Raw genomic sequence first — 25,581 nt, 5'->3', positions numbered from 1 at the left:
GTACTCACATTATCAATAGACATTGTGTTACAGCCCTTCAGTGGAAGCGTGTACTGGAGATCACCTCGGGCGGAAACGAACTCTCGGAGACATGTTGAGTTGCTGCCCAGCCCAGCCGGGTAGACTATGCCGTTGAATGAGTCGTAGATACTGGAAATAGTATTCGTTTTGAACCAATGATTGGCAATTGTTTTTTTTTTATAGAGGGGGCCCAACGGGATGGAGGTTCACCTGATGTTAAGTGATACTGCCACCTATGTGCCCCAATGCCAGAGGGCTCGCGATTCCACTGTCGGCTTTTTAGGAATTTGTACGCTCTCTTCTAGAAGCTCTTCTCTTCTCTCTTAGGGCCCCTAAGTCTTTTATAGTGCTAGATATTATGCCCAAGTGAGTTTAATGAGTGTCTATAACTGCCCTTTTCCGGCGTTCCGCAGGCTCGTTTGCCCCCCTATTGTACAAAAAAAAAACAAGTGCGAATTGGGACGTCACTTACATCTTGCCAACTTCCACCATTATTTTACGCCAGCAATTACTTTGCTTTCCATACATTATACAAGGGTTGTAAATTGACTGAAAAATTATCACTGATGGAAAAATGAACCTTGGTGGGGATTAACAGAAATTAAAATAATACATAAATTACCTGTTAGCATGACTAGTGGAGAGCGATATAGTGACGTGCATGTTGTCCCTCTCGCACGCGACGGCGAGGGTGTCAAGTGGCGCGAGCGCTTCCGGCCATTCCGAGTCAGATTCGGTGACTGAAGCCACCGCTGTATTTGGTAAATCTGAAAATTGGCAATGACCAGTATAATTACAAGTTTCTGTTCTAAATTAACTACTACTACGACCATGTTTTAAAGACAATGGTGTTTAATTTGTTGTTAGAGCAAATTTCAGCGTGCTTGTTCTCCAGAGACACAATTTGGTAATAAAAGTATGCATCTTGGATATGCATAAATTAAAAATATTTCTCAAAATCTGTGTCACTAAAACCATTTTTGGTTGTGAGCCTAAGATGTCTGTATCTGTTTAATAATCATTTGTCAATGAAATAGACAGGTGATCAGCCTTCTGTGCCTGACACACGCCGTCGACTTTTTGGGTCTAAGGCAAGCCGGTTTTCTCACAACGTTTTCTATTCGCCGTTCGAGCGATTAGTTCGACATAGAAAGAAAGTCCATTGGTACACAGGAGTTGTGAACCTATCACCTCAGGGATTAGAGTCGCACGCTGAAGCCACTAAGCCAAAAATGCTTTGCAAAATGTTGGTAGGTTGGTTAAATGACTGTAATTAAACAAATATTTTACGCAATGAACCACAAAGACAGCCATTGACCTACTCTAACAGACAGAGAGATTATAGAGACAGGGCTAACAGTGAGACTCTAATAAGAAAGAATCAACCAAAGATGTAACTCGAAACTAAATGCCTGAGTTAACGACTGATTCAAGGAAGCATGAAATGGTGGGCTGAAAAATTTGATTATCCAATATTCCTTCGAGAGGTCATACAAATTTTCGATACCACTTTTATAGTACTCAAAATAGGCTCCAGCTTCGGCGACCTTATCAGCGCAAAATTTCTCAGAATCCTCTTGAGGTCTGAGAACGAGAAAAGTCGCTGGGGACCAAATATGGAGAATACGGTGGATCCGGATGGAATTTGAAGCCCAATTCAAGAAGTTTTACCGCGTTTTCTTTGATTTGTGACGGTGCATTGGCTTGAGGAAACAGCACTTTCTTCTTCAGCAAAAGGGGCCGTTTTTCCGCGATTTTGTATTCCAAACGCTACGTAATAGTTGGAAAGACATTTTAATATATTCTTATCTTCTCTTTGAGTCGATGGTGACTTATTTCAACCTTCGTTAAAAGGCTTACGTAACTATTAATTACGGGTCTAATATACACTAGTCAGTACAAATAAAAATAAATCATTTTAAAACTGGTGGTACCGCATTTTATATCGCGTCTTAATTAGAATCTGCTTTAAATTTGTTAGTATAGAACATCCATATAAAAGTTGAATGCACTAATATAATTACCGGCAAGCGCCCTACAGGATCGGTCAACGGTACAACCAGTATGCTGCGTATGCGCATAAAACGATTTCAAGTCGTGATAAACAAAAATACAAGGCGGGAATATGAAATAGCCATGTCTGGATTTGGGTAGTGTCACATTGATTTTGTAAGCGATTTATGAACTTATTGCAATAACATATTTAATATATTTTAATATTATTGTACTCATTACACCACCCACTTGTCTAATAAAATGTTCCTATAACCGACTTTAAATAACCGAAGGAGGTTGTCAATTGAACGTGTAAATTTTATTTTTTTGTGTAAGAATCTTAAAGACGGATACTCGGACGGTGTATCGATTTGGAGATATGAGGTGTCAATTATTCGTATTTGTAGCAATAAGAGATATCTAATCTATCTATCTTTCTTTATGTACAAAGAGAAGAAAGACATCCAAAAATAAGACTAATACACTATTTATACCCTGTATCAAAATAACTAAATTATCGTTTACATTCTCCTAGTCCATACGCCCAGTCAATTTAAATAAATAAAATTGTTATTTTATACTTTTTAGCGCGCAAGTAATTTCTACTTTTTTAAGATATTTTTTTTGTAGGAACATTCAGTTATAATGTGTGTGTGTTCAATATATAATGCGTGTACATACGACCGGGTTGCGTCCTCGACACTTCCAAGACAAGCGCTTGCGCTGACAGGGAATGCCACTTTACAAAAGCTGTGCTTGATAAAGTTCTTTAGTTTCATAAAATATATGTTTTGCAACTCAAATGTCTTAATTGCACTAAAGACGCTGTGAGAGTTTTCATACTCCCAGCGATATGTTTTACGTTTAGACAATCGTGAGCGATTTTTAACAATTATCGCGATTCCGCTCCGCGTATCTACTACCAAACCCGATAAATTCTTGACGCCTCGGGTTCATCGGCCTCGCGTCCAGCTATTGGAATATCACAATGAGGGCTTTTTGTGTCTATTTGTGTATAATAGACCATTTTGTCTAGAAGAAACAGGTTGTGTCTGCTTGAGACGACATTCAAAGTAGGCAACAACATAATGGCTGTAATATATGTAAGAAGTTTGCTTTAAACATTGATTTTTACATAATCCTTTAAGAAAATATATTCTTTTGGAATTTTACGTACACCTTACCCTTATATATTAAACTTATGACGATCAAAGCACGATGTTTGGACTATAGATGTCGCAATGCGTCTGAGTTGACAGTTATTTGATTATTAATATAAACAATATGAAATTACCTGCACTCTGTGGTAATTGTTTGGACCGCGCAGTCGCGAACAATGCCGCTACCACCACAAGGGACCACATCTGAAACAATAAAATGTATGTTTATTATTAAAAACCGTAATGTCTTCGTTTCAGGTTTCCGTATCTTTTTCGTTATTTATTTTTTTAATAGGCAAGGAGACGACCAGCCTTCTGACATACTCCATCAACTTGTCGTTCGGCGTTCACTAGACCAATACTGCTGATCAATTTACTTATATTATATACGGTGTGATTTGTACATACAGGTGGCCAAAAAGTCGTGGATCAAACGCCTCGTTGCGTTGGGTTGGATGGGGTCATCAGCTGTTTTGTATTTTCGTCGTAGAAAGAAACCATACCCACTACTCGCTATGTCACCAAAACTTGTAATACAGAATCACTTTACGGAAGAGTATTTTTTTATAAGTGCGGTTCGAAGTTAACAAGAAGTTATGATATAAGAAATTTTCATTTCGTAAAACTTAATACTATCTTCAATACACCCAATAAATAACCATAAATAGCATGTCTAATGCAAGGAGTCATCATTACCAATCTAGTGGATATTATGAAAAATCTTAATCTTAATTAGAATTAGTAAAAAAAGAAAATTTTCTTTTAAAAACGCAAAATAAATGATAACTCTGCAGGGGTCAAATTTAAGGACCCGTAGAGCAGTTTTTTGCCCTACCCTTTCTAACACCTAGTTGCGTTTGAAACACGACTTTTTGGCCATCCTATATATAACAGTATAAAAAGAATTTATACTCTTACATCCCAACGATTTTCAGTTTACTTTTCTTGTCTTGTTGTTAACATTCTGTAACAACTAGATACCTCGCAATATTTCAAATGATATACAAATACAGTGTTTATTGCCCATGGACACCCATGGTCTTATTGGCAAAACCAGGAGGTCTGCAAGTGCGCTGCCTATTGCCGCATTGTTAACACATTACACATTTTCCAATACTGTTCGCTTGTAAACCATATGTGATAATCTGGAATCACGGCAGTGCGCCGGCTAAGTCTAGAAAAAACGGCAGGGCTGTACTCTCTTTTTCTCGAAACAATTCAGGCCTTCGTTGTGGATAAAGTAGTCTATGTATTTATTTAAAACATAAGATTTATAATAATGATATGGTCACTATGCAATATTGTTAGGTTAGGTAATTACGTAGCAACTAAACACAGAAGGTCTATAAGTAGAACTGAATAAATTGACCGACTTGGTATTATATGGATCTCACAACTTTTTACGGTAGAAGAACTGCGTTACGTGTCTTCGTGTTTTTCAAGTTATGTTTTTAATGCCATTATTTATATACATATTCTTTAGTGTTAGATTGTAGACACTATACGGGCGATTACATAGGACCTTGGTAAATGGCCGTGTTCTTAGTATCTTTACATAATACTTAAGACTATTTGCATATGTTATTTATCCAGAAGATAAACCATTTGTTGTATGGTAATTGTTAATTAGTTTTGATAACAAACTTCCAAGCGAAATTAGAGATTTATTACTAAATAAATTCAAAGCTCTCATCAAACTTAAATTAATCAATAAAGCTTTTTATAAAATCGACGAATATTTAAATGATTCTAGTCCTTGGGATTGATATGCTTCAGATCAAACAATTTGTATGACGTAAAACTTGCACTGGCAGAGAGTTTCTTGCCAGTTCCTCTTGCACGCTCTACGCCCTTGACTTGCGAACTGGTAGTAAATGTAAAGTTAGAATTATTTTAACTTCATTTTTTATAGTATTGTCTTTGGTTTGTATTATTATAAATTCTATTTGTATTATTATAAACTTATAATTATTTAAATAATTTTAAATTTAAATTTTCCGACGTTTCGCGTGCTTTATAGCGTGCGTGGTCACACGGTGACAATAGTACAAATAGCTAAAATCCGGTAAAAAAAATATTTTCTTTCTTTTTTGATGTTCATACATGTATTGAACTATATAAATAAAGTTATTTTGAGTTTTATCAATTTACTTTAATTTAACGCCTACGGTTGAGATTGCATTATCAATCACGAGATTAATGTTTACACTACTAATTAATTCAATTATATTATAATTATTATGTATTTTTACTCTGTGTGATTTTTAAACTTCCTAGAATTACAAATCGGTAACATGACATCATCGCATTTCGAGGCAGAATACGAAATACCACCCGTATAGCTTCGACTGAGCGTTTTTATGGTATTTTTTTGCAACGCACCACCACTATGTTTGACCAAACAAACCACTGAAGTACTTCCGAACCACCTCGATTTAGGGTTCTTCAAGATAAGACCGTACCAATTCTTAAAATGCCAACAACGCACTCTGCAAGCCTTCTGGCACTGTAAGTGTCCATGCCATCACTTAACATCAGGTAAGTCTCCGGCCCACCCCTACCATAGTTAGAGTATTAGCACAGCTATTGAAGAGTCTAATTTCACAACTAATAGTTATAAGTAAAGTCAGGTGTCAGTCCTAGTGATGACATAATGAGTTAATTAGAATCGAGAAAACTGGAAATCCTTCACATGCTCTTGTATTACGAGGAAGTGAAGTCATCTGTGGATAAATATTAGACAAGGTCTTTCGTCCACAATAGGTTATCAATTTATAAAATGCAGATAATTAATCGAAAATGCTAATGTACATTTAGAATCTTCTAGTTTGTTATATTGATTTTTATACCGGTCTTGCTAAAAGACCGGCAACGCACCCACTAAAATGAGTGTCCATGGGCTGCGATGGCCCTTTTTGGTCGTCGCGTTAGCTCGTCTTCCCTCTTACTAAAAAAAAGTATTGTGATTTGATTAGAAGCGAACCCAACAGGTGAGGTACCTAGGAATGGATCTTTTGATAGGCAAGCGAGTCTACAGACCAGATATAAAACGCAGTTGACACACCCAGTGTTGCCGGCCTTGGGCGAAAATAAAAAAAATATATGTTTTTTTATTTAAGAATGTTTCTTCATAAACATTTATAGGTAACTTATATTTAATCTCTTTGCACAGACTATTAACAGTAACAGAATATAAAATTGGAAGCAAGATAAAATAATACAATGAATAAATAGAAGTTATCTAACAAATAACACACAAATCTATAATTTATTGTCACTCATAACACGCCAAACATCTTTTAAAGGCGACAACTGTGTTGGCACTTGCAAATAGTTTGTTACACAAAACCTAAAAAAATTATATCCAACACACAAATTTACAGTATTACCAATATTAATAAAGACTGAGCAAATGCTTTCGGGGCAAGGCGTTAAAGGTACACTGCCACGGAGACCAAACTTTTTAAATTTGTTTAATTTTTTATAAATAAATAAAATAACTCAATGGCGCTACAACCTTTTTAGGTCTTGGCCTCAGATTTCTGTATCTGTTTCATGATCATTAGTCAATCTAATAGGCAAGTAGGTGATCAGCCTTTGGTGCCTGACACACGCCGTCGTCTTTTTGGTTAGCCGGTTTCGAATCAATCAAGCGAATGTTAGATGCGTACATAGAAAGAAAGTCCATTGGTGAACAGCCGGTATCGAATTTACGACTTCAGGGATGAGAGTCGCACGCTGAAGCCAACAATGCTCAATTTATTTTCTATAGATCAAAAAATAAATAACCATTAACGTAAATTGTAGTGCAACGGGCTGCCTTATACTAAGCCAATACTTCTAGGCAACCCTAGTTAAATAAATAGTATATTTTTAATGGTATGAAGTGCGTTGTACCACATTTCTTAGTATATGACACAATTAAGAAGCTAACCAAATAAAACAGGAATGCTTCTATCAATTTAGTATAGACTGTGTAACGGAAGTACGAGTGACCCAATAATAATTAAAATAACAAACCGATTACATTAAAATAAACTATGTTTGAACAGCTTAAATGAAAGTAGAACGCACTTGTGTGAGGGACTAGATACATTTCTCCTCAATTACGAAATGAAATTACTCCAGTAACATTGCCAGAGGGCTTGCGAGTGCTATATATGTAGTATATGTTACAAGCTCATACTAATGTTGTTTTATTAATAGAACTGGGGGCAAACGAGCAGGTTACTCACCTGATGTTAAGTGATACGCCGCCCTTAGACATTGCTAGAGGGTTTGCGAGTGCATTACCGGCATCATCCGCATCACCAACGCATCCACATAGTCATCATCTTCAGGATCTTTCCATGGTCCATTTCTGAACATTGGCCTCCTCTATCTTCCTGCAGTACGCCCTGCATTCACTGGGAGTAAACCTCCTTGACGATGTCCACTTAGTAGGTGGGCGACCGCGCGGTCTTTTGTTCTGCCGAGTTCTCCATTCAAGGAGCCTGCGGATCCATGCGCGCTGGCCTTTCCACCGCCACTTAGATGTTATGGCCATATAGATAAGTTTATTATAGCAATAAACTGATTTGATACAATAACTTAATTAAAACACATTATTTTGTTTTAAAGAATATTAAGTAAGCTTAATTTTAATGATATCAAGACATCATTTTGATGAATTCAAAATTTATTTACATAATCTACTAAGCAGTAAATTACTTGAATTAATATATAGATATGAATTGTATGCTTCCGGAAGTAAATATGTAGAAAAGGAAGACATTACAATGATCGGTAAAATATTCTTATTTAACTCCATGCGTATAAATGTGTAGTATCCCTTTAACATATTGCGTAACAATTTGACCAAGTTACTGACACAACTTGCTTGAGGCGAACGGACCTCATTACTTGCCTCTCACAGATTATATCATTATATTGCCAATTCTGTCCTAAACTTTGATAAGTTTTTCTAATAATATCCTTACACTATTTACAAATTATAATAATTAAGTAATAAGCAGAGCAACGATTTATCTTATATATACAACTTAGCACACTGTCGGCATTCTGTAATTTTAAATACTTATTCGACTTTATTTATACGGACTTTATACGGTTTTTGTAAAACACGACCCTAAGCGACATCGAAACTACGGATATTGACACTACAGCGAAATTGCGTGAAATGAAAATGACTTCTATAATTTTTTTTATGATAAACCTTAAATTCCTTGACTGATAATTCAAAAGGTATTAACTATTAAGAATTACAGGTATATAGTTTTAATCGGTAACACCAGAGCTGGTGCTTTCCTCGCTCAACGAATAAGCTTCGCAATAGGTACTTATAGTGACCATGATTGATGACCAACTTTATGATTATCTATATGTATGTTAAGAATATTGTAAATACCCTTTGCTAATAAATATATATTGAAATAAATATTTGATTTTAGACTGAAATAAATATAACGCCTGGAGCTTATTCGTAATTCATGTACAAAACAAATTTATGACAATCCAACATCATACAGAATTGATGCATAATTAATTGATGTCTTATGCGTTAAAAGACCAAACTCAGAGGCTTTTATTTTTCACTAGGATCTAAGATCAATTTCTGTCATAATAATACCATTAGTATTTCGGATTGAGCACAGCACGGCTGATCACTTGTTCAGTAAATAAATACTTGACATAGATCGCACCTGGCCTTCTATTATATCTCCACCATCTAAGGAGGCTGTTGAAGGCCGTAAGAAATTAAAATATAATGATTCATTAAAAATGTCTCACGAATATTCAAAAATAACTATAAAATTAGTCCTTTGAATTCTTCATTTTGTATTTATATCGTTTTTTTTTTAAACCCAGTGGCTAGTAAATTCCTGGGTTGAATTCCCGAGCAATAATGTGTATTAAACAAATATATACGAACGAAAATTTGTCTGATCTCTGATCCCTAGTTTTATTGCTGGCAAAAGAGAATTATAGATGGAGACACCGTCTACCTAAAGTAGATGCAGCAAGTGTATGTTACAATGTTTTTTTTTGGTTACCTTACAATGTTTATTGAGTATTTAACAAACTTAGTAAATAAGTGAACTACACCCACTATGGGCAATATAACTCAATGTTATCCATTGTGTTGTAACCTTATGTAATGATGTCATTTAATGACGTCACCCACACAACCTTCCTGCTATGTACTGTGCACATTCAATGTTTCGAATGAATTGTATGCACATAGTAAGTCCATCAATACACGTAAACCTGGCTTAAAGTATTGTTTCAGGATTTTTATTGTTTTTACAAAAAATATCTTAAGAACATTAGTAATTACAAAAATAAACTGATATAACAAATATAATGTTCTTCATATCGAATTGGGCAGGTTGGCTAATCTCTATTGAGACTGGCCAGTTAAGTACTTACCTACATAAGACGATACCCCATATCACGAGGTTATTGACAGCTTTACGCTCTCGTTGGAATAACGGTATTTTTCCAAACTAAATTTTTTAAATTTTCGAAGAACTCTTAATACTCTTGATACTGAGATTTTAGGGTTTTTTTCTTTGCGATTTCGCAAAACCTATCATCATATATACATATCCTCGCAAGAAACTTCAATAAACTGATATTACCACTAATTTTAAGACTTTCTAAATGCTTTAAATAGAATATCACCAACATCAAATATAGATGTAGGTATGTCCTTAATTCAATATGCTTAGTAAATCAGTTCATGTCAATCAACCTTTAATAAAAATGCAGAGTTCAAGATACACCGGTTAAAATGCAACCTCGCCTATTCACCACTTGACCTTATGTCAAATTGTTACATGACTTATGTAATCATTAGCAAGTGTATATGTATTGGACATTATATAATGTTTAGATTGTTTTGTATAAGTGTCATATATGAAAGTTAAAACAATATTTCGATAAAATTTGACTAGGACATGAACGGTATACTTAGGTTAATTTGGATAATAATTGTAATTAAATTGATGTATGATTTTGATTTTAAATAATACCACCTGTTTCCAAAAATAATCTATGGTTTGCAACTTTTGTACAACGAGATTATTTTAGGGTATGTGTGCAGACTCCAGGTGGATGGTATACCAAAATCAGTGACTATATATATCATATATGTATATTATAACGATATATGTTACTAGATAATATGACTATTCACAAATTTAATAATCTGTCGAAAGCTAGTTAAAATATCAGTGGTTTTCGACAAAATAGTAACCTGCTCATGAGTTTCATCATGGGACATCGAGGCAGAATACGAAATTCTACCCGTATCACCTCAACGTCCTTCGTTCCACAACGAAGCGTTATTTAAGGCAGTTTTTGCCGCGCATAACCACTGTGTGGAATCAGCTGCCCACTAAGGTACTTCATAACCAATTCGATTTTGGTCCTTCGGGAAAAGAGCGTACCAGTTGTTAAATATTGGCATTAAGAGTGTGAGCTTCCTGACTGCGGCGCACAAAAAAAACAGACATAGATCAACTTATACTAGTTTCATTGAAACTTTAAATGTTGTGAAATTCAACATCTTCCTTGTAAAGGTTGGTGGCAATTTTGTTGGGTGAAAGGTCTACCACATATTTTGATTCTCAGTAACTCATACTGAGAATCAAAATGGGGCTCATGCAAAGATATTTCTCTTTTTTTACTAATAATTTAGAGGTAGACATTTGCTTCCAATACTAACCCCTTTAAATGTCTGACCTCCACTTTAAGCAATGACTTTGTTTTGGCAGAATTCATTTCTAGACTCTTTAGCTTGGTTGGCCTTCCTTTTGCGCTAGTGTTTTAATACTAAAATACATTTAAATATCGTATTAGCATAAAAAATAATTATTTGCTACAGATAATGAATCCTTGAGCGGATTGTTAATATTTAGATAGGCGTTCACAGGCCATTAGTCACGTCTCACCTCTACCTTTTATTGTCCAAGGTTGACCAATATGCATACGCAATATTGGACAATGTTGTAATTTGTAATGAGAGTTCAGACAGAGTAAGATAGCAGAAAAGACTCACGATATCTTTAACCGGATTTTACCATATTTGAGGGATGGTCAAAATTTGAGAAAGTAACTCGTATTTTATGAATAATTTATTTTTATTTGTATATAAATTAGCTATTGCGTTCTTAAGGAAGCATAAAATTAATCATTTAGTGCTTATTTTTTTTGTAAATTTACAAAATCATTTATATTTATAATAATTTATATCAGTACCGAAATTTTCGACAAATTTCTAATAGAAGTTTAGCCTTGATTTACCAAAGTAAAATTCTTATCTTAACAAATATTTAAAATATTTAGTAAACGGATTCTCGGTACGCGGCCGCGTGCCGGACGGTATTTTGTATTTCGCTGAACATTTGTATTTATAGCTTGCTGGAAACTAACAATCGGGAGGCAAACCATGTTATATATTATCAGAACTGATATGTGTTGTTAGATTAATATATGTTTTATTTAAAATAAATATATATCTTTAAAAAATATACACGTGAAATTGATTCTCGGGATGTTTGAAGTCGATTAACAAGACTTAGAAAATATTTGATGATGTATATCATTTAATATAGTCAACAAAGCTGCCACAAGTATACACATAAATATTGCAATAATCTTAATGTATTCGATATAATATTAAGAGGTAAATACATAAATATATAAAATCAATTCTACTATGTCAAAAAATATATATTCATAAATATACTCTAGTGTAAACTTTATAGATCTGCGAAGAATATATACCTTACCTATATGAATAATACCTTAAAACTAGGCCTTTTATGGCCTAGTATATATATCAACTACTGTTAGCTATAGTATAACCCCACAAGTAACTACATCTTACCCAAAGTAATGCAATTGTATTTGCGAAAACGTTCTCAGTTTCTCAGCCACTTGGTTATGGGAAAATTATGAAATTGCACTTATTATGTTTCGAATACAGCTTGAAACAACTCGTGTTATTATGTAATTATTCAAATATGGAGTTTACATGTAAATTGCTATGAATTGTGTGCTAAGCATTTTTACATTATATTTAGTTTTTAAACTAATCGTAACAGTTGTGCATTTTCGTTCGTTTGTATCATGATGCGAGCATCCCTTATAGAACTGCAAATCTACTATTTTGCTGGAAATCGAACCGTATATAACAGTATATCTAATAAGACCAATCTAATATTGTAATGTTTGTAAAGACCTATTTAAATTATCATTAATTTAAATGTAATGTATACATTATTTAATTAAGATGAAAAGACAAATCACGATACGATAGGAAGTGATAGCCTTGTAAAAACATAATTAAATTATTATCCATGATCTTTCGTAGGTACCACTTTGTTTTAAGATTTAATTTTATATTTATTTACTTAAGTGGCTTATGTATTAATTAACAGGAGCAGAAAAATGGAACAAGTAAGTACTAAACTGGTGGCCAAGGTACAATAAACGAAATAGAGGAAGAAAATTGTAAAGGATAGACCAAAATACGAAATGGCAGGTTGCACGTGGCAGAGAGCGGCAGGGTGCTAACAGGAATGGCGGGATTTGGAGGAGGCCCTTGGGAAAAAGGGCATAGTCACATAAAAATAATGAGATAGAAATATAAATGTGTTTAAGTGTAAAAGAATACAAAATAAAAGGATTATTATTATATCGGTTTAATAATTGCTAATATTTCTTTGTCAACTAAATTACCAACCTGTTAATTGCCAACCTTTTAAGATACTCGATTGTAATGAACGCTAAACTTAAAATTGAAAGATAATGACTTAACGCAAAAAATAAATCTATGCAATCTGCTTAAATATAACATAGAATTATTTTTTAATGTATTCTTCATACATAAATAATTCAAGCAAAAAATACCGTGTCTTGGACAAAAAATCTATTTGATTTAAGATTCTCAACTCTGGGAATATGTAGTCATAATAGGAAATAAAATTATGCAAGCCAAAATGTGTTTTATGGTGTATACATACGATTGATTTTATATTATTTCAACCGGCGAGGTCTTAAGGTCATTACCGATGCGGTCATGTATGGAAGAGGCGGCATTCTTAGAATTTATAGACAAACATTTTCTAAGATAGAACCTTCTTAATTATATCTAAATTTCTTTAATATATTAAAGCTTCAATTCCAAGAATTTTGTAACATTACTGTTATTAATATATATTAGCGTAAAACTTATATAAAAAAAGAATTGGGTTATATAGTAAATATGATTGGGAATAAATAAAGATAAGAAAACACTTTACACTCATTTAAAATTATATAAATAATTATAAGTTTATAATAATAATACATAGCTTCAATCCGTTTAAAAAGTGTTTTCTTATTGTGTAAAAGCTATGTTAACAAAAGACAATATTATAAATAAAATTGTCAATCAATCAAATTGGTAATTTTGATAATTAAAACATTACAAAACGTTAATTTGTTCGAGTAACCCTTGTTAATCTTAAATCATTTTAAGCAGGACTTGATCAGTAAGTCGTCCTTTCATGAGAGCTTTATATTTAACGCAATTCAATTGAACTAACATTCGTATCAAAACAGCTGATGGTGTTATGTCACCGTGAAACCAGCCTTATCTAACGGAACATCGGTCTGAGATTAGGGACATGACGTACACAATTTACCGTTGGACTGGACTAAAATATTCGCTTTTTTAAGGAACAAAACTCTAAAGTGACAACACGTTTCGTTCCCAAAGATTTGCTATGGTCTATGTAATATTAATCTTAGTTTTTACGCACAAATCTAGACGAACGCTGATATAAGATTAATGTATGTTAGTTTTTAATTTAGTTCTCAATAACGGTTGCAAGGTTGGTGGCAGTGGATTCTAGCATGACATCCTTTTGGACCCTGGATCCGTGGCGTTCAAGTGTATAGGCACTAATTAAAGATTTATCTAGATTACTATCTAGCAGGCGCCGGTCGGTACTCCGAAGACTCGAGAGATGGCGATTTCCTTTCTCGACAAATAAGTATTGTAATAGCATGAGGAAATGCTGTATTGAAGGTAACCACAGGGTCCAAACTGCCTTAATTTGTGTATATTGACTATTTATTCATTTTTAATGATTAAAATTTAAGAATGTTATAAATACTATACGTTTTTGCATCTGTTTGCAATGATACATTTAATGCATATATCAAATTCAATAAAACCCTTTAAAACGTATTTATTTATTCCGTAACATAAATAATTAATTAATTATTAATTATTATGAAAGTTAAAGTAAGTATTTTAGGGATGTCATATTGTATAGAAAAATAATAAATCTTTCTATACCTGCGTTGATAAAGGAATAATAATATATGGAGTGCTTTTAGAGCTCATGGTTAACGCAAGTATTGTAACCCTTTTGTAAGCCTTTCACGGCTAATAAAAAAAAGAACAGATACATTTTATAGAAGACTTTTATACTATTAGCAATTCATAATTAATTTCTGTTTTATTTATATGTTATGTGAAGGCCACAGTAGCCGCGTTTTTTAATGCAGATCACAACGTTGATATAAATGTTGCCTGTGTGGGTTGCTGATTCAACTATATAACAATGTATTAGATGACAGTGTTAACAATAAGCGTTAATGAAATGTATGTGCCAGGTACATAACGAATGATATACATTTTAAAATTAGGATGTAAATTTAAAATTTTAGTTGTCATTCATTCATTCAGTGGTCCGGCAAGTCTTCTATAAATTGTCTCTGTTCTTTTTTTTATTAGCCGTGAAAGGCTTAGAAAAAGGGTTACAATACTTGCGTTAACCATGAGCTCTAAAAGCGCTCCATATATTATTATTCCTTTATCAACGCAGGTATAGAAAGATTTATTATTTTTCTATACAATATGACATCCCTAAAATACTTACTTTAACTTTCATACATATTTTAAATTTTATAATCTTTCCTACACAAATTTTATGTTACAATATCGGGTCAAGCTTGGTAAGTATCCATACATACATAGACAGAAAGGCCATTGGTACATCCGGGAATGAACCTATGATCGCAAGGACCACTAGGCCATCACTGCTATACACTTTTGTTTAGTGACCCTTACTGAATTTATTCGGCGCCCATATTGAGCCATCCCGTGCAGTGCTGTAGCGCTAAGTTTGTTAAAAATGTATGGCATTGATTGAAAATGTTCGATGAACGGAAGTTTTAGTTCGCGCTAAGTTTGACCGAATGTTATCCTTGGTCCCTCGAATTTTCCTGTCGAAGTGAAACCTCCATGAGATTAATTAATCTCTTTAATTATTTTGGTAATACTAACTACATTTTCTCTGCATAAACCTGTCATAAGATAAATTTCGAACAATATGAGATGTGTTTTACATACATCATTACGTAACGTTACATCTCATTGACACACTTTGTAACTGGTTATGAGTGAAATAATGATTCAGTATGGGTTTTCATTAATGAACGGTGGAGAACTGCCTTCACCTTACCTTAGTGGTAGTGTGGCCCATTTTCGCAAGAGGTTATTTAAAAAATCACCTATTTCGGACCTCTTTCGATAACTTAAAACTGTCTGTCACCTGGCCAGTCTTACAAGCAAGTTCGATGTAGTAGCGATGATGTTGCAACCTTGAAATAACGTGGTACAGAAACTCGTTAAAGCTATCGGGATCCTTGTCGATATGGCTATTGGAAGTTAAACGAAAAAATTTAATTGCTGTTTCAAGTATAATTTAACTATTCCTAATTTACACTATTTTACACTAACACACTCCACCTCCCATCCCATCCATCCCTTCCCTAAGACTATCATTCTGGTGTGTACATTAAATGTCTCGTCCATGTAAACCTTTATTTTTAGTTTAGTAATAAGTAAGCTTTCTGTTTTTCTTTGTAATATAGAATTTTGGTTTCAATTATTGTTAAGTTACTATTGCATTAAACCATTGGAGGAGTGGGGTACCATGATGTACAGGTCTCCCTGGACCTAGTTCAGGGGCGTCAGTACCTGCTAAAACAGTGTAACTTGTTATGGAATAAATATATATTCGTTTTAATTGAATTTTTAATTCATAGATTAGTAGTAGATTAAACGCATCTCATGGACGGGCGTGCCCTAACCTTAATCTCACTGAACATCAGGTCGGATTGTGGTCAAACGGCTGGCTAGGTCAAAAAAATATTAATCGATTCGTCTGGCTAACCATTGTTTTAAATAGATTCACCATGTAATATAGTAACCTAATAAATCTTAAGATTTTTATGACAATTATAGAATTGTTTTCATCAAAATGTACTTACTATATATAGTACAGTACTAATCATCAAAGCATTCATTTGTTGTGTACCAAGAGTATAGGACTTAGTATTCGAATAATTAGTTATATACACATAAGGATATATTTTTTTATTTATATATGATATATACATATCGTCATTAGCAGATTTACTATTACATAATCCGTTATAAAACACACAATCATTTAAGATAATGCAAGCAATTAGTTTTCGTATTTAAATTTTAGAGTCGTTGAACACAGCTACATGCCGTAACCACGGTAATGTTATTAAGTAAATTTTTATGTCTGTTACCCGGAAATGACTAGAGCCCGCGAGGCGTGACAGAGATGCTCGAAGAATCCACGTAATTATTTGATAATAATAATATGTTTAGTTTTTGTTATACAGGTGAGTAATTGACGGATGTACGTAATGTCTCTGTTGAGGTTAATTGTAAATCCTTCGCAAATGTCACCTTTAAAGGGTCATATTTTGTGTGAGATGGAGTGATACAGAATTGGAAGGCTAACGCCGTTTTGGGGCGTGCAGAGGGCACACAGACATTACTAGATTTTCAGGCAACGAGGAAATGAGCTGAGGCTTTTTGCATCTGTTACTGTATGTTTATAAATTTTCATCAGTAATTTAAGACCGGATCCTCAGGTTATATCAAAAGTGCGTAAAGAACTAAGCTACGGAAGCATTGCTGGTTAGAATCGAGTTAAAATTGAAAAAAAAAACATTCACAATTGTTGCGTAATCCATCTAATATTTTTCTTCTATAAACGTAGGAACGTTTTCAATAAAAAAAAACCTTTTTAAAAGTTCTTGCATGATTTTTTGATAATATATTCCAATCTTGTTGCATTTGACAAATATTAGTAAAGACGTACATGGGTACATCAGGTCATGAGAAAGATTTCAAGTATTTGCGAAAAATAGATTCGTCATAACTTTTGTTTGAAACAAATATCTGTGCCAAGATACAAACATATAAAACAAACAGTAGGGCTTACACAACGAGAGAAAGTCAGTTATCAGATAGGTTTTACGTCATAGCCAGTCTAGGTAAAATGAATTTTGCGCAGCATTTGTGTAGGTCCCTGAAATTGTATATTAATTTAAATTAGTTTTTTCTCTATATTAAGCCTCTATTTAGTAGTCCTCTCCAAGTAGGCACAAGCAATGCCCTCAAGGCTTTGCACCAATGGATTCGTGTTTTATTTTCGCATCTCTACGGTGAAGGCAAACATCGTGAAAAAAATATAAACTCAAATTTGTCTATAAAAAAAATGTTGTGCTACTTAATTATAAATACAACAAAGCAAAAAGGCGACATAGTTTAACATCCTTAATCTCAAATATCGTTCATTGAATCACTTGTCCTTATCACTCTCGTGGCATGTCTTAAATAATTGAAGGTGACAAAATATTCTTTCACTACCCTTCACTTTGTTTAAAGCGGTATTTATATAATTGTGTACATTTTAGCCTTGTTTTATTAAATTAAAAATAGTTGTGTTGCGCGTCGCTTAATTAAGAACTAACTTTATGGAATGGGTACGGAATAAGTTAAGGAATTAAATATTATGAAAAAATCTGGTCATAAATGTGTAATACTCGCAACAGAAGTAATCTAAGCGTACGACCAACCGGGCTCCAGAAGATAAACCACTCCTTATATGGAAATTGTATTCGTTTTTAACAAACCAGGCCATATTAGAGAATTATCACTAAATAAATTCAAAAGTCTCGTTAAACGTAAATTAATGAATAAAGCTTTTATAAATTTGACGTTATTTAAATGATTCCTTGGGATTGATTTGCTCAAGTTCATACAATGACTCCAAACTTGGCGATTAAGAAGGATGGCGGATAGTGTCTTGCCAGTTCTTCTGGACCGCTCTGCGCACTGGCAGTAAATATACATTTAGAATTAATTTAACATCTTTTCTCGTAACGTTCATAAGTGTAAATGGTTATTATACCTATATAAATAAAGAGTTATGTAGAGTTCAAATAGAGATGCAGTAATAATAATACTATTTTTGTTTAAACGAATTTAAATAAATTGTTGTAATAAATTATGCTGTGTTGTAATAGATATCATAACAGATATAAAACTCCTTGTTTATAATAGATATTAACATTTACCGCGATCGAGAAAGGCGAAACAACTATTACTCAATATCCATATATGTATGTCTATTAAAATTGCAATTTACACCATTTTGATAAATTTATAAACGAATGATCGTGGGACGATTGCTTAATTTCTTTATAAAAAGCTTTGGAAATTTATTGGATAATCCTTATTAATCTTTGGAATATAAAACCTAATATAATCGTGTATGTGGTGATGTTAGTTATTTTTGACTATGTATTTGCGTGTTGTTCCCACGAGAATGTATGTGCGTGCTCCTATTTCACCATGCCTCCTGCTGATGTCATGTGGAACATGGTGTTATGGTTGCAGCTCCTCATAAACGTTGTCTAATACAAAAGAAACTTGGCGATTAAAAAGAGTGGCTGATAGTTTATTGCCAGTTCTTCTCTTCCGTTCTACGCCGTTGATTTGAGAACTTAGATTAGAAGCATTTAATGTATATTTCTTTTTTATTGACGTTCATAAATGTACTTTGTGTTACCTATATGAATAGGTAATTTTTTGAATATCTTACTCTAGGAAAAAAATGAACTTTTTGAATTGCTAGAAGTCACGCCAGCTAAAGGCCTGTATTCACTTGATTAGTGCAAGTAGTGTCCAATTCTTGTTTAGTGGTAGTAAATTCAGTAGTCGATAGCTGTCAATCAACAATAATTTGTAGTCTATTTAATTTTCTTCACCTCTTACCAATATGTAGACTTCAAGGTTCTTATTTTAGTATAAGCTTGATTACTACCAACCCTCGGTATATAGCTTTACTTATACGTAAAAGTGCCGCATTTCAGTCTCCCTTAATTTTGTAGCGATTTAGCGTCTTTACGATTGTAAAGGCATTCGTATTATACATACTCCTGCACAAATGTATAGGTTATGTCTTCGGCCCGTGTCGTTACCCAGCACAGCGTCCGACGCTATACACTAAAATCACATGTTTTGACAGGTACGCTGCGAGTGAGGGGGTAGGGACGTGGCTCCTCGCAGTTCACTCGCAAACAACTAGTACAGCCAACTAATCACCTGTCACCAATCAAAGTGAATACAGACCTTTAGTGTTCAAGTACGTAGTATCTGCTATGCGTCTAACGCGGAGGTTTTGGGTTCAACGTATCCTCCGTACTGTAACCTTCTTACTTACATTTCTGATCAGTATCAGTGAAACAAATTCTTCTAAGTAGAAGATAATTAAAAGAGATTTCAAACAGCTTATCGCTTGTGACAGGTGGATTGTCCACTCTACTGTGGCAGGTGTTCCAGAGTTTCCAATGCTTAATAAACACGAAGGGTTTTGACCAATTAATTAGGTCACATCAGTTCGTTTTACAGTCTTAACGTAACAATTTTTTTATGTGATTTTGAACAACATTTTGTAGATCGTACAACGAAATATGAAAAGTTATATTGATAAGTTTTTTTCAGCTTTGGCCAGAGATGTCGAGAATGGCGAAGGCCAATTCGCAGCATCTATTCGGGATAATGGCCCCACTATTGTTCTGGAACTGACAACAATTAAAAACGAACTGGCTTAGAGTTCAGCACGTTGCGTGGAACCTTAATGATAGAATTATATATATATTTTTTTCATTTTATGTCTTGAGGCTCACCTGATGTTAAGTCATACCGCCGCCCATAGACACACATTGCCAGACGGCTCGCATGTGCGTTGCCGGGAATATCAACAAAATGTACCTAGTACATTTTAATCTTAATCATTGAATGTAAATATACTGCCATAAATTGCTTTATATATGTCAGATGTTACCTAAGGATTTGCAAGTAATAAATAAAATCTCCAACGAGGTTAGAATACCTTACGAAGATCCATTTCGAAACGTTACTCAATGATCCTGATACGGCGCACAAGGGCGTGCGCGGGCGACGCGACGTTTGGATAACCTCAAGCCTACGGATTAATTATGAAACTATATGAATGTATCGTTTTTGCGTAAATACATTATATATACCTTTTTCCTTGTGGTGTCCTCTGATCTCTTTTCCTTATAGCGTAAATACAATTTGATGAAAAGAGACAAAAGATTACTTCAGTTAAAACTATTCAATTTACAATATTGATATTTATACCTAAAAGCTATATTTTGTGACAAACAGTGTAAACTAAACACATCATACCTAACGGGCCATTAAAGAGATTAGTAGACCCTTACTTTTTATATATTTGATTATGTTTTAATGATCTTTACAGTATGTTATCTGCCTTCTACGCATTCATTATTCAAGCGCGAGTCTTGATGACAGGTCCTAGGCCATAACATGAACGTTTCATAAGATAAAACCCTCTAAAGTATATATCTCTTGTCTCCCACTAAGCGCCTGCTACACGTAAAGTATTTACTGTGATTCGTCAGTTCAGTATTTGTTGATAGATGTCTGCTTTTAATGATGGTCTAATATACCAGACACACATTCAATATTTATTACGTCAGTATAAAATCCGGTTTTTTGCTGAATACACGTTAAAATGGACACAGAGCTAAAGCTAAGGATTGTGTGGCTATTGTTTTAGCAATTGGTTTTAAAAAAACTGTTAAAACAAGACGTCAAGATGGTCAAAAAACTGGTATTTCTAACAATGGTAACACCATTTTTAACAAAGCAGGATACAGTGATGAGAAAAGCCCAAGAGAAAATAGCAATAACTATGTATATTAACAGGGAGGTACTTAAATAAATAAAAGTTCAATATTTATCACATTCTGAAGGATCGTCAATACGGAATCAAAAATTCTAGAAATCCGTTATTAAATATTGACATTCATCAGTACGGTAGTTACATGTTCAATAAATGCCATGATACATGAGTATTTATTGGCGAAACACAGTAAATACTTTACTTGTAACAGGCGCCTTATCATATATATAGTTTTAATTTATAATATAAAATAATAAGCGCGTTATATTATGTTCGAGTCAGGTTCCGGTAGTGACGTCACGCGTGGGTGATTCGTGGGCACACAGCCTTGAGTCGTGACTGGCTGTAATCATGCTAAGTAATTTTTATACTCAATAAGTCACAATATAGCATTACCTTTTATGTAATTTCCTGACAAACAAACGTATGCAACATTCTGTAAGAGATATTCAAAGATTAGGCATGCCTGATAAGATATTTTGCGAATATAATGCAAATAAAACAAATTCGAAGGATTAGTTGACAAATACAGTCACCGTTTTTGAAACCACATTTGTATGCTTAATATACGAACGCAAAAATATCAGATATGAATAAATATATAAATTTGGGCGAGTGTTAGACATTTAAACAAGTTTTATCTAAATGATTTTTGGTCCATGAGAGACAGTCGTTAAAGTTTGACTACAATAACCACGAGTAGACAAGTAATTCTTCCCCAAATTGGGTTACGCGATTTCTATGATTTCAAGAACAAAGCTACTGTAGTGTTTGCTCGATATTTTATTTTTATATCCTTATAACCATTTAGAGTCAAAAGACAAAGGCTGCCAAATAGAACAGTTACTAATTACTAAATAACGGTACCTATAATAGGAAGTAATGTAACAATTTGAGTTATTTGGGCAACATGTAGTGAAGCAATCTAAACTACACTTCGGGAATTTAGGTCGATTCTACATGCTTTACACTTAACTAACACTGTTCTATGGATAACATTGAATGTCTTTGCTATCAATGAAATTATAAACAAATATATTCATTTATGCTATATTATATTCCAAGGACTCCAACAGTTATATTGCTACCCAGTCACTACCAGCTATTTCAATCTTTTTCATACTAATAAAGCTAAAATATATTACACAAAAAATGTAATATAAAACTCAGATTTTAGTGCTAACTTGACGTTTTCATGGGTTAATTAAGTGTTATACCGTAACCCACGCACAGTGTTTGCCCATATTTATGTGTATTTTATTAATCAAACAGCTCAAACTCTTAGAAAAACCCGCTAGTTTTGGCAGTTTAAGCATAGGAGGAACGGGCAAGAGGATCACCCGATGTTAAGTGAGACCGCTGCCCATGGACACTCACAACTCACTACGCGAAGGCATGCAAGTACGATGCCGGCCTTTAAGAATTGGTACGCTCTTTTCTTGAAGGACGTTAAGTCGAATTGGTTCGGAAATACTTCGGTGAGCATAGTGGTGGTAGCGCGGCAAAACCCCTTAATAAAAGGCCTTAAGAAACGCTCAGTTGTGGAATGACGGACGTATATGGTATTTTCTATTGGCAGATTGTTAATTTGTAAATTTTAGAGATAATGATTATTATTCAGTACTTGTATCTTTAAAGGTCAAAGTATCAATTTCCAAGAGACAGATAAATGTCTCGCTCTGGTAGATTACTAACCTGCCTGATTATATGTAAACTGTCATATTACTATCCTCTAATATAAACCATAAATATTATTAGAACTTATTTAAAACGGTAGGTTGTTCTTTTGTTTGCGTTCTCTGTTTGGGTTGGGTTTCAATATACTAAACCTTATGAAAATGAAGCCAGTCATCGTTATAATTAAATTCACTATCATACAGAAAAATTAAACAAACTTTTATTTTTAATATAAACATTTATAATCAGGTCATTTCTCATTCAAACGCTAATAAAAGTCTCATGCGATTTAAGGAGCTGCAGTACCGTTGATGTCTAATCCTTAGGGATGAGTGTGATGTACAGAAACTGAATTCCCCACTCCTTTAAACGCAAAACTGTATTTTAACTTTGGCACTAGGAAGGTGAAACGCAATAAATTAATGTATGTTATATTAATAAACTAGTCGTGCGTTCGAATCATTGCAAAAATCGCTGGTCCTACAGTGAAATTATATCTTCTAAGATAACCAGTACGTCTAAAATGTTCCAGCGTACCAGATTTGAAATCGTGCTTTGTTTTACGTTCCTGAATCAACACCAACTATGTAAAAACCTCAGTTTGATTTCGCGCAGACCGGACATACAACGACCACTATTTAAGCCTCAGCCTGTTTATCGTGGAATATGCTTAAAAAGTATAAAGAATATCCTTAACGCTTAATATCCTGCATCATAAGCACACCCACGTTCACACCCTCACGTACATACCATCATACTATACAGCCGAATTAGGGATTATTGGTTTTTTTTTTCCATTGTAAGTTTCGTAACCTTTTTTGTATATATTATGTATTCCATCTCTGACTTTATCTTTAGTATTAGTTTTTTGTTATATATAATTTAAGTTAGCTGAAGGAATACAAATTAAATATATTAAAGCCAAAGATCGACAATTGTCAGGCACAGGAATTGTCTATTAAAAATGTAATTAAAAATAAACTTGAAAGCCAACATCCATATAGGCTTTCAAAGTTGTTAAACTATTATTACCTTATGGATTATCTTCAAACTGTATTCATGACTAAAATAATTGTATCTTTGACACCTATAAAAATAGTTTGCTAGTAAGCTAACCAACGTAAAAAGTTAACATGGCTCATTACCCACAAAAGGCATCACACGGCTCCTGGTTTTTATATAAACCACAGATAGTTACAGAGTTTTTGCTTCATTTTTGTCGTAAGTATAGCATCTTCGCGAAGAAACTAAAATAGCGTCAAGAAATTTTACATTATTAAGGAAAATTTGTATTTAAATCGTTTACGTTTGTATAAAATATTAAGTAATAGACTCTATTTATTACTTTAAGCTCCGTCCAATTGGTGGAGGAACCAGTTATAGTCGGTTTAAGAAAATAATGCGGACGGGTATAAAAACTCCTTACTTAAATTAATAATTCTTTTATCACGACCAAACCGTGAACGAGCTGTAATTAGTCTTTGTTATTTATTTTATTATAAATTATTTTATAAAAGTTATAAAAAGGTCTTAACTATTACTATGGTTTGATAATTATTATACGTAATAATATAATACTTCCTCCGTGTGTACAACTTCTCAAGATTATAATGTTTCTAAAATATCTGGTCAATTAGACCCAGAAAACCGCCCTTATTTAGAAGTCAACAGACTCTACACAATATATCTTCTGTTAGCAATAGCATACATATAATTGTCGACCTTTATGTTCATATTTAACAATCGATCAAAAGCCTCCAAAATAAACACGATGCTTGATTGGTTGCCTTGAAATAACCCGTTACATATACATTATAATTGAGGCCTGGGATTTAATTTATTTGAGTACTTATATATTTAAGAAGTGATTTAATATTTTATTGATTTTATGATATTATTCTATTTATTTTTATTATTTTCTTTTTCTTACATTGCTACATAAAACTTTTGAAATAAGGTTAACTTTAATAAAGCTTTATATTTAAAAAGTGCAACTGAGCTGTGGTTAAGACCATATACGAAACATATTGTTCATATTTAATTCATACGTATTGACAGAACCTTGCTATTTAAGTCTTCTCACGAATAAAAACAAAACGCATCGAAGCAAAGCTTTTTAAAAGTCATTCCAAGATTGCAAACTTACCTTTTAAAAAACAACCAAGGTCTTACTGCAACTCAGAAAACTCGACCGTTTAACCACTCACATTAAAACCACATTTCCATACACAACCACATTACACAATTAAATTGAAATGCAAAGATTAGTTGAAAATTTTGACAGATTTTCCCGCGAATTCGTTATTTTTTTATTTTATATCATTCGTTCGTTGTCATGGCGACCGCGCGCTTCGCATGTTCTTGGCCAACTGGCGTCAGCGATTCAAAGTTCGAACCGGTCTCAGCAAAAAGGTTTTTTTTTATAATTCGATTTATAAAGATGATGTCAGGATTTAAACTCGCTCGGTAAGTTTAATTTTAAGTATATTTTAGTTGCAATATGAAATATATATAAAATAAGCTATAATAAGATAAATACACTTTAAGGCAATATGTACGCAAACGCGCTTAGCAGTCTTATTCTACAAATATTTTTTTTT

The 25,581-nt window shown here is 33.5% G+C and overlaps 1 protein-coding gene across 1 annotated transcript in view; it reads right to left on the bottom strand.

Annotated features, from left to right (window-relative positions):
• Positions 1-25,345, bottom strand: part of LOC123717164 (cuticlin-4) — a 35,081-nt gene extending 9,736 nt beyond the window's left edge. The window contains exons 1-4 of the mRNA XM_045673024.1: positions 25,128-25,345; positions 3,311-3,380; positions 644-788; positions 9-150 (exon numbers count right to left, since the gene is read on the bottom strand). Of these exons, the coding sequence (XP_045528980.1) occupies positions 9-150; positions 644-788; positions 3,311-3,380 (357 nt within the window). The 5' untranslated portion in view covers positions 25,128-25,345. The remainder of the gene's footprint in view (positions 1-8; positions 151-643; positions 789-3,310; positions 3,381-25,127) is intronic.
• Positions 25,346-25,581: the final 236 nt, after the last annotated feature.

This window comes from Pieris brassicae, chromosome 12, assembly GCF_905147105.1.
Source record: "Pieris brassicae chromosome 12, ilPieBrab1.1, whole genome shotgun sequence".
Classification (NCBI taxonomy): Eukaryota; Metazoa; Arthropoda; class Insecta; order Lepidoptera; family Pieridae; genus Pieris; species Pieris brassicae.
The sequence above is the reverse complement of the archived record's forward strand: the minus strand, read 5'-3'. Positions and strand labels throughout refer to the sequence as shown.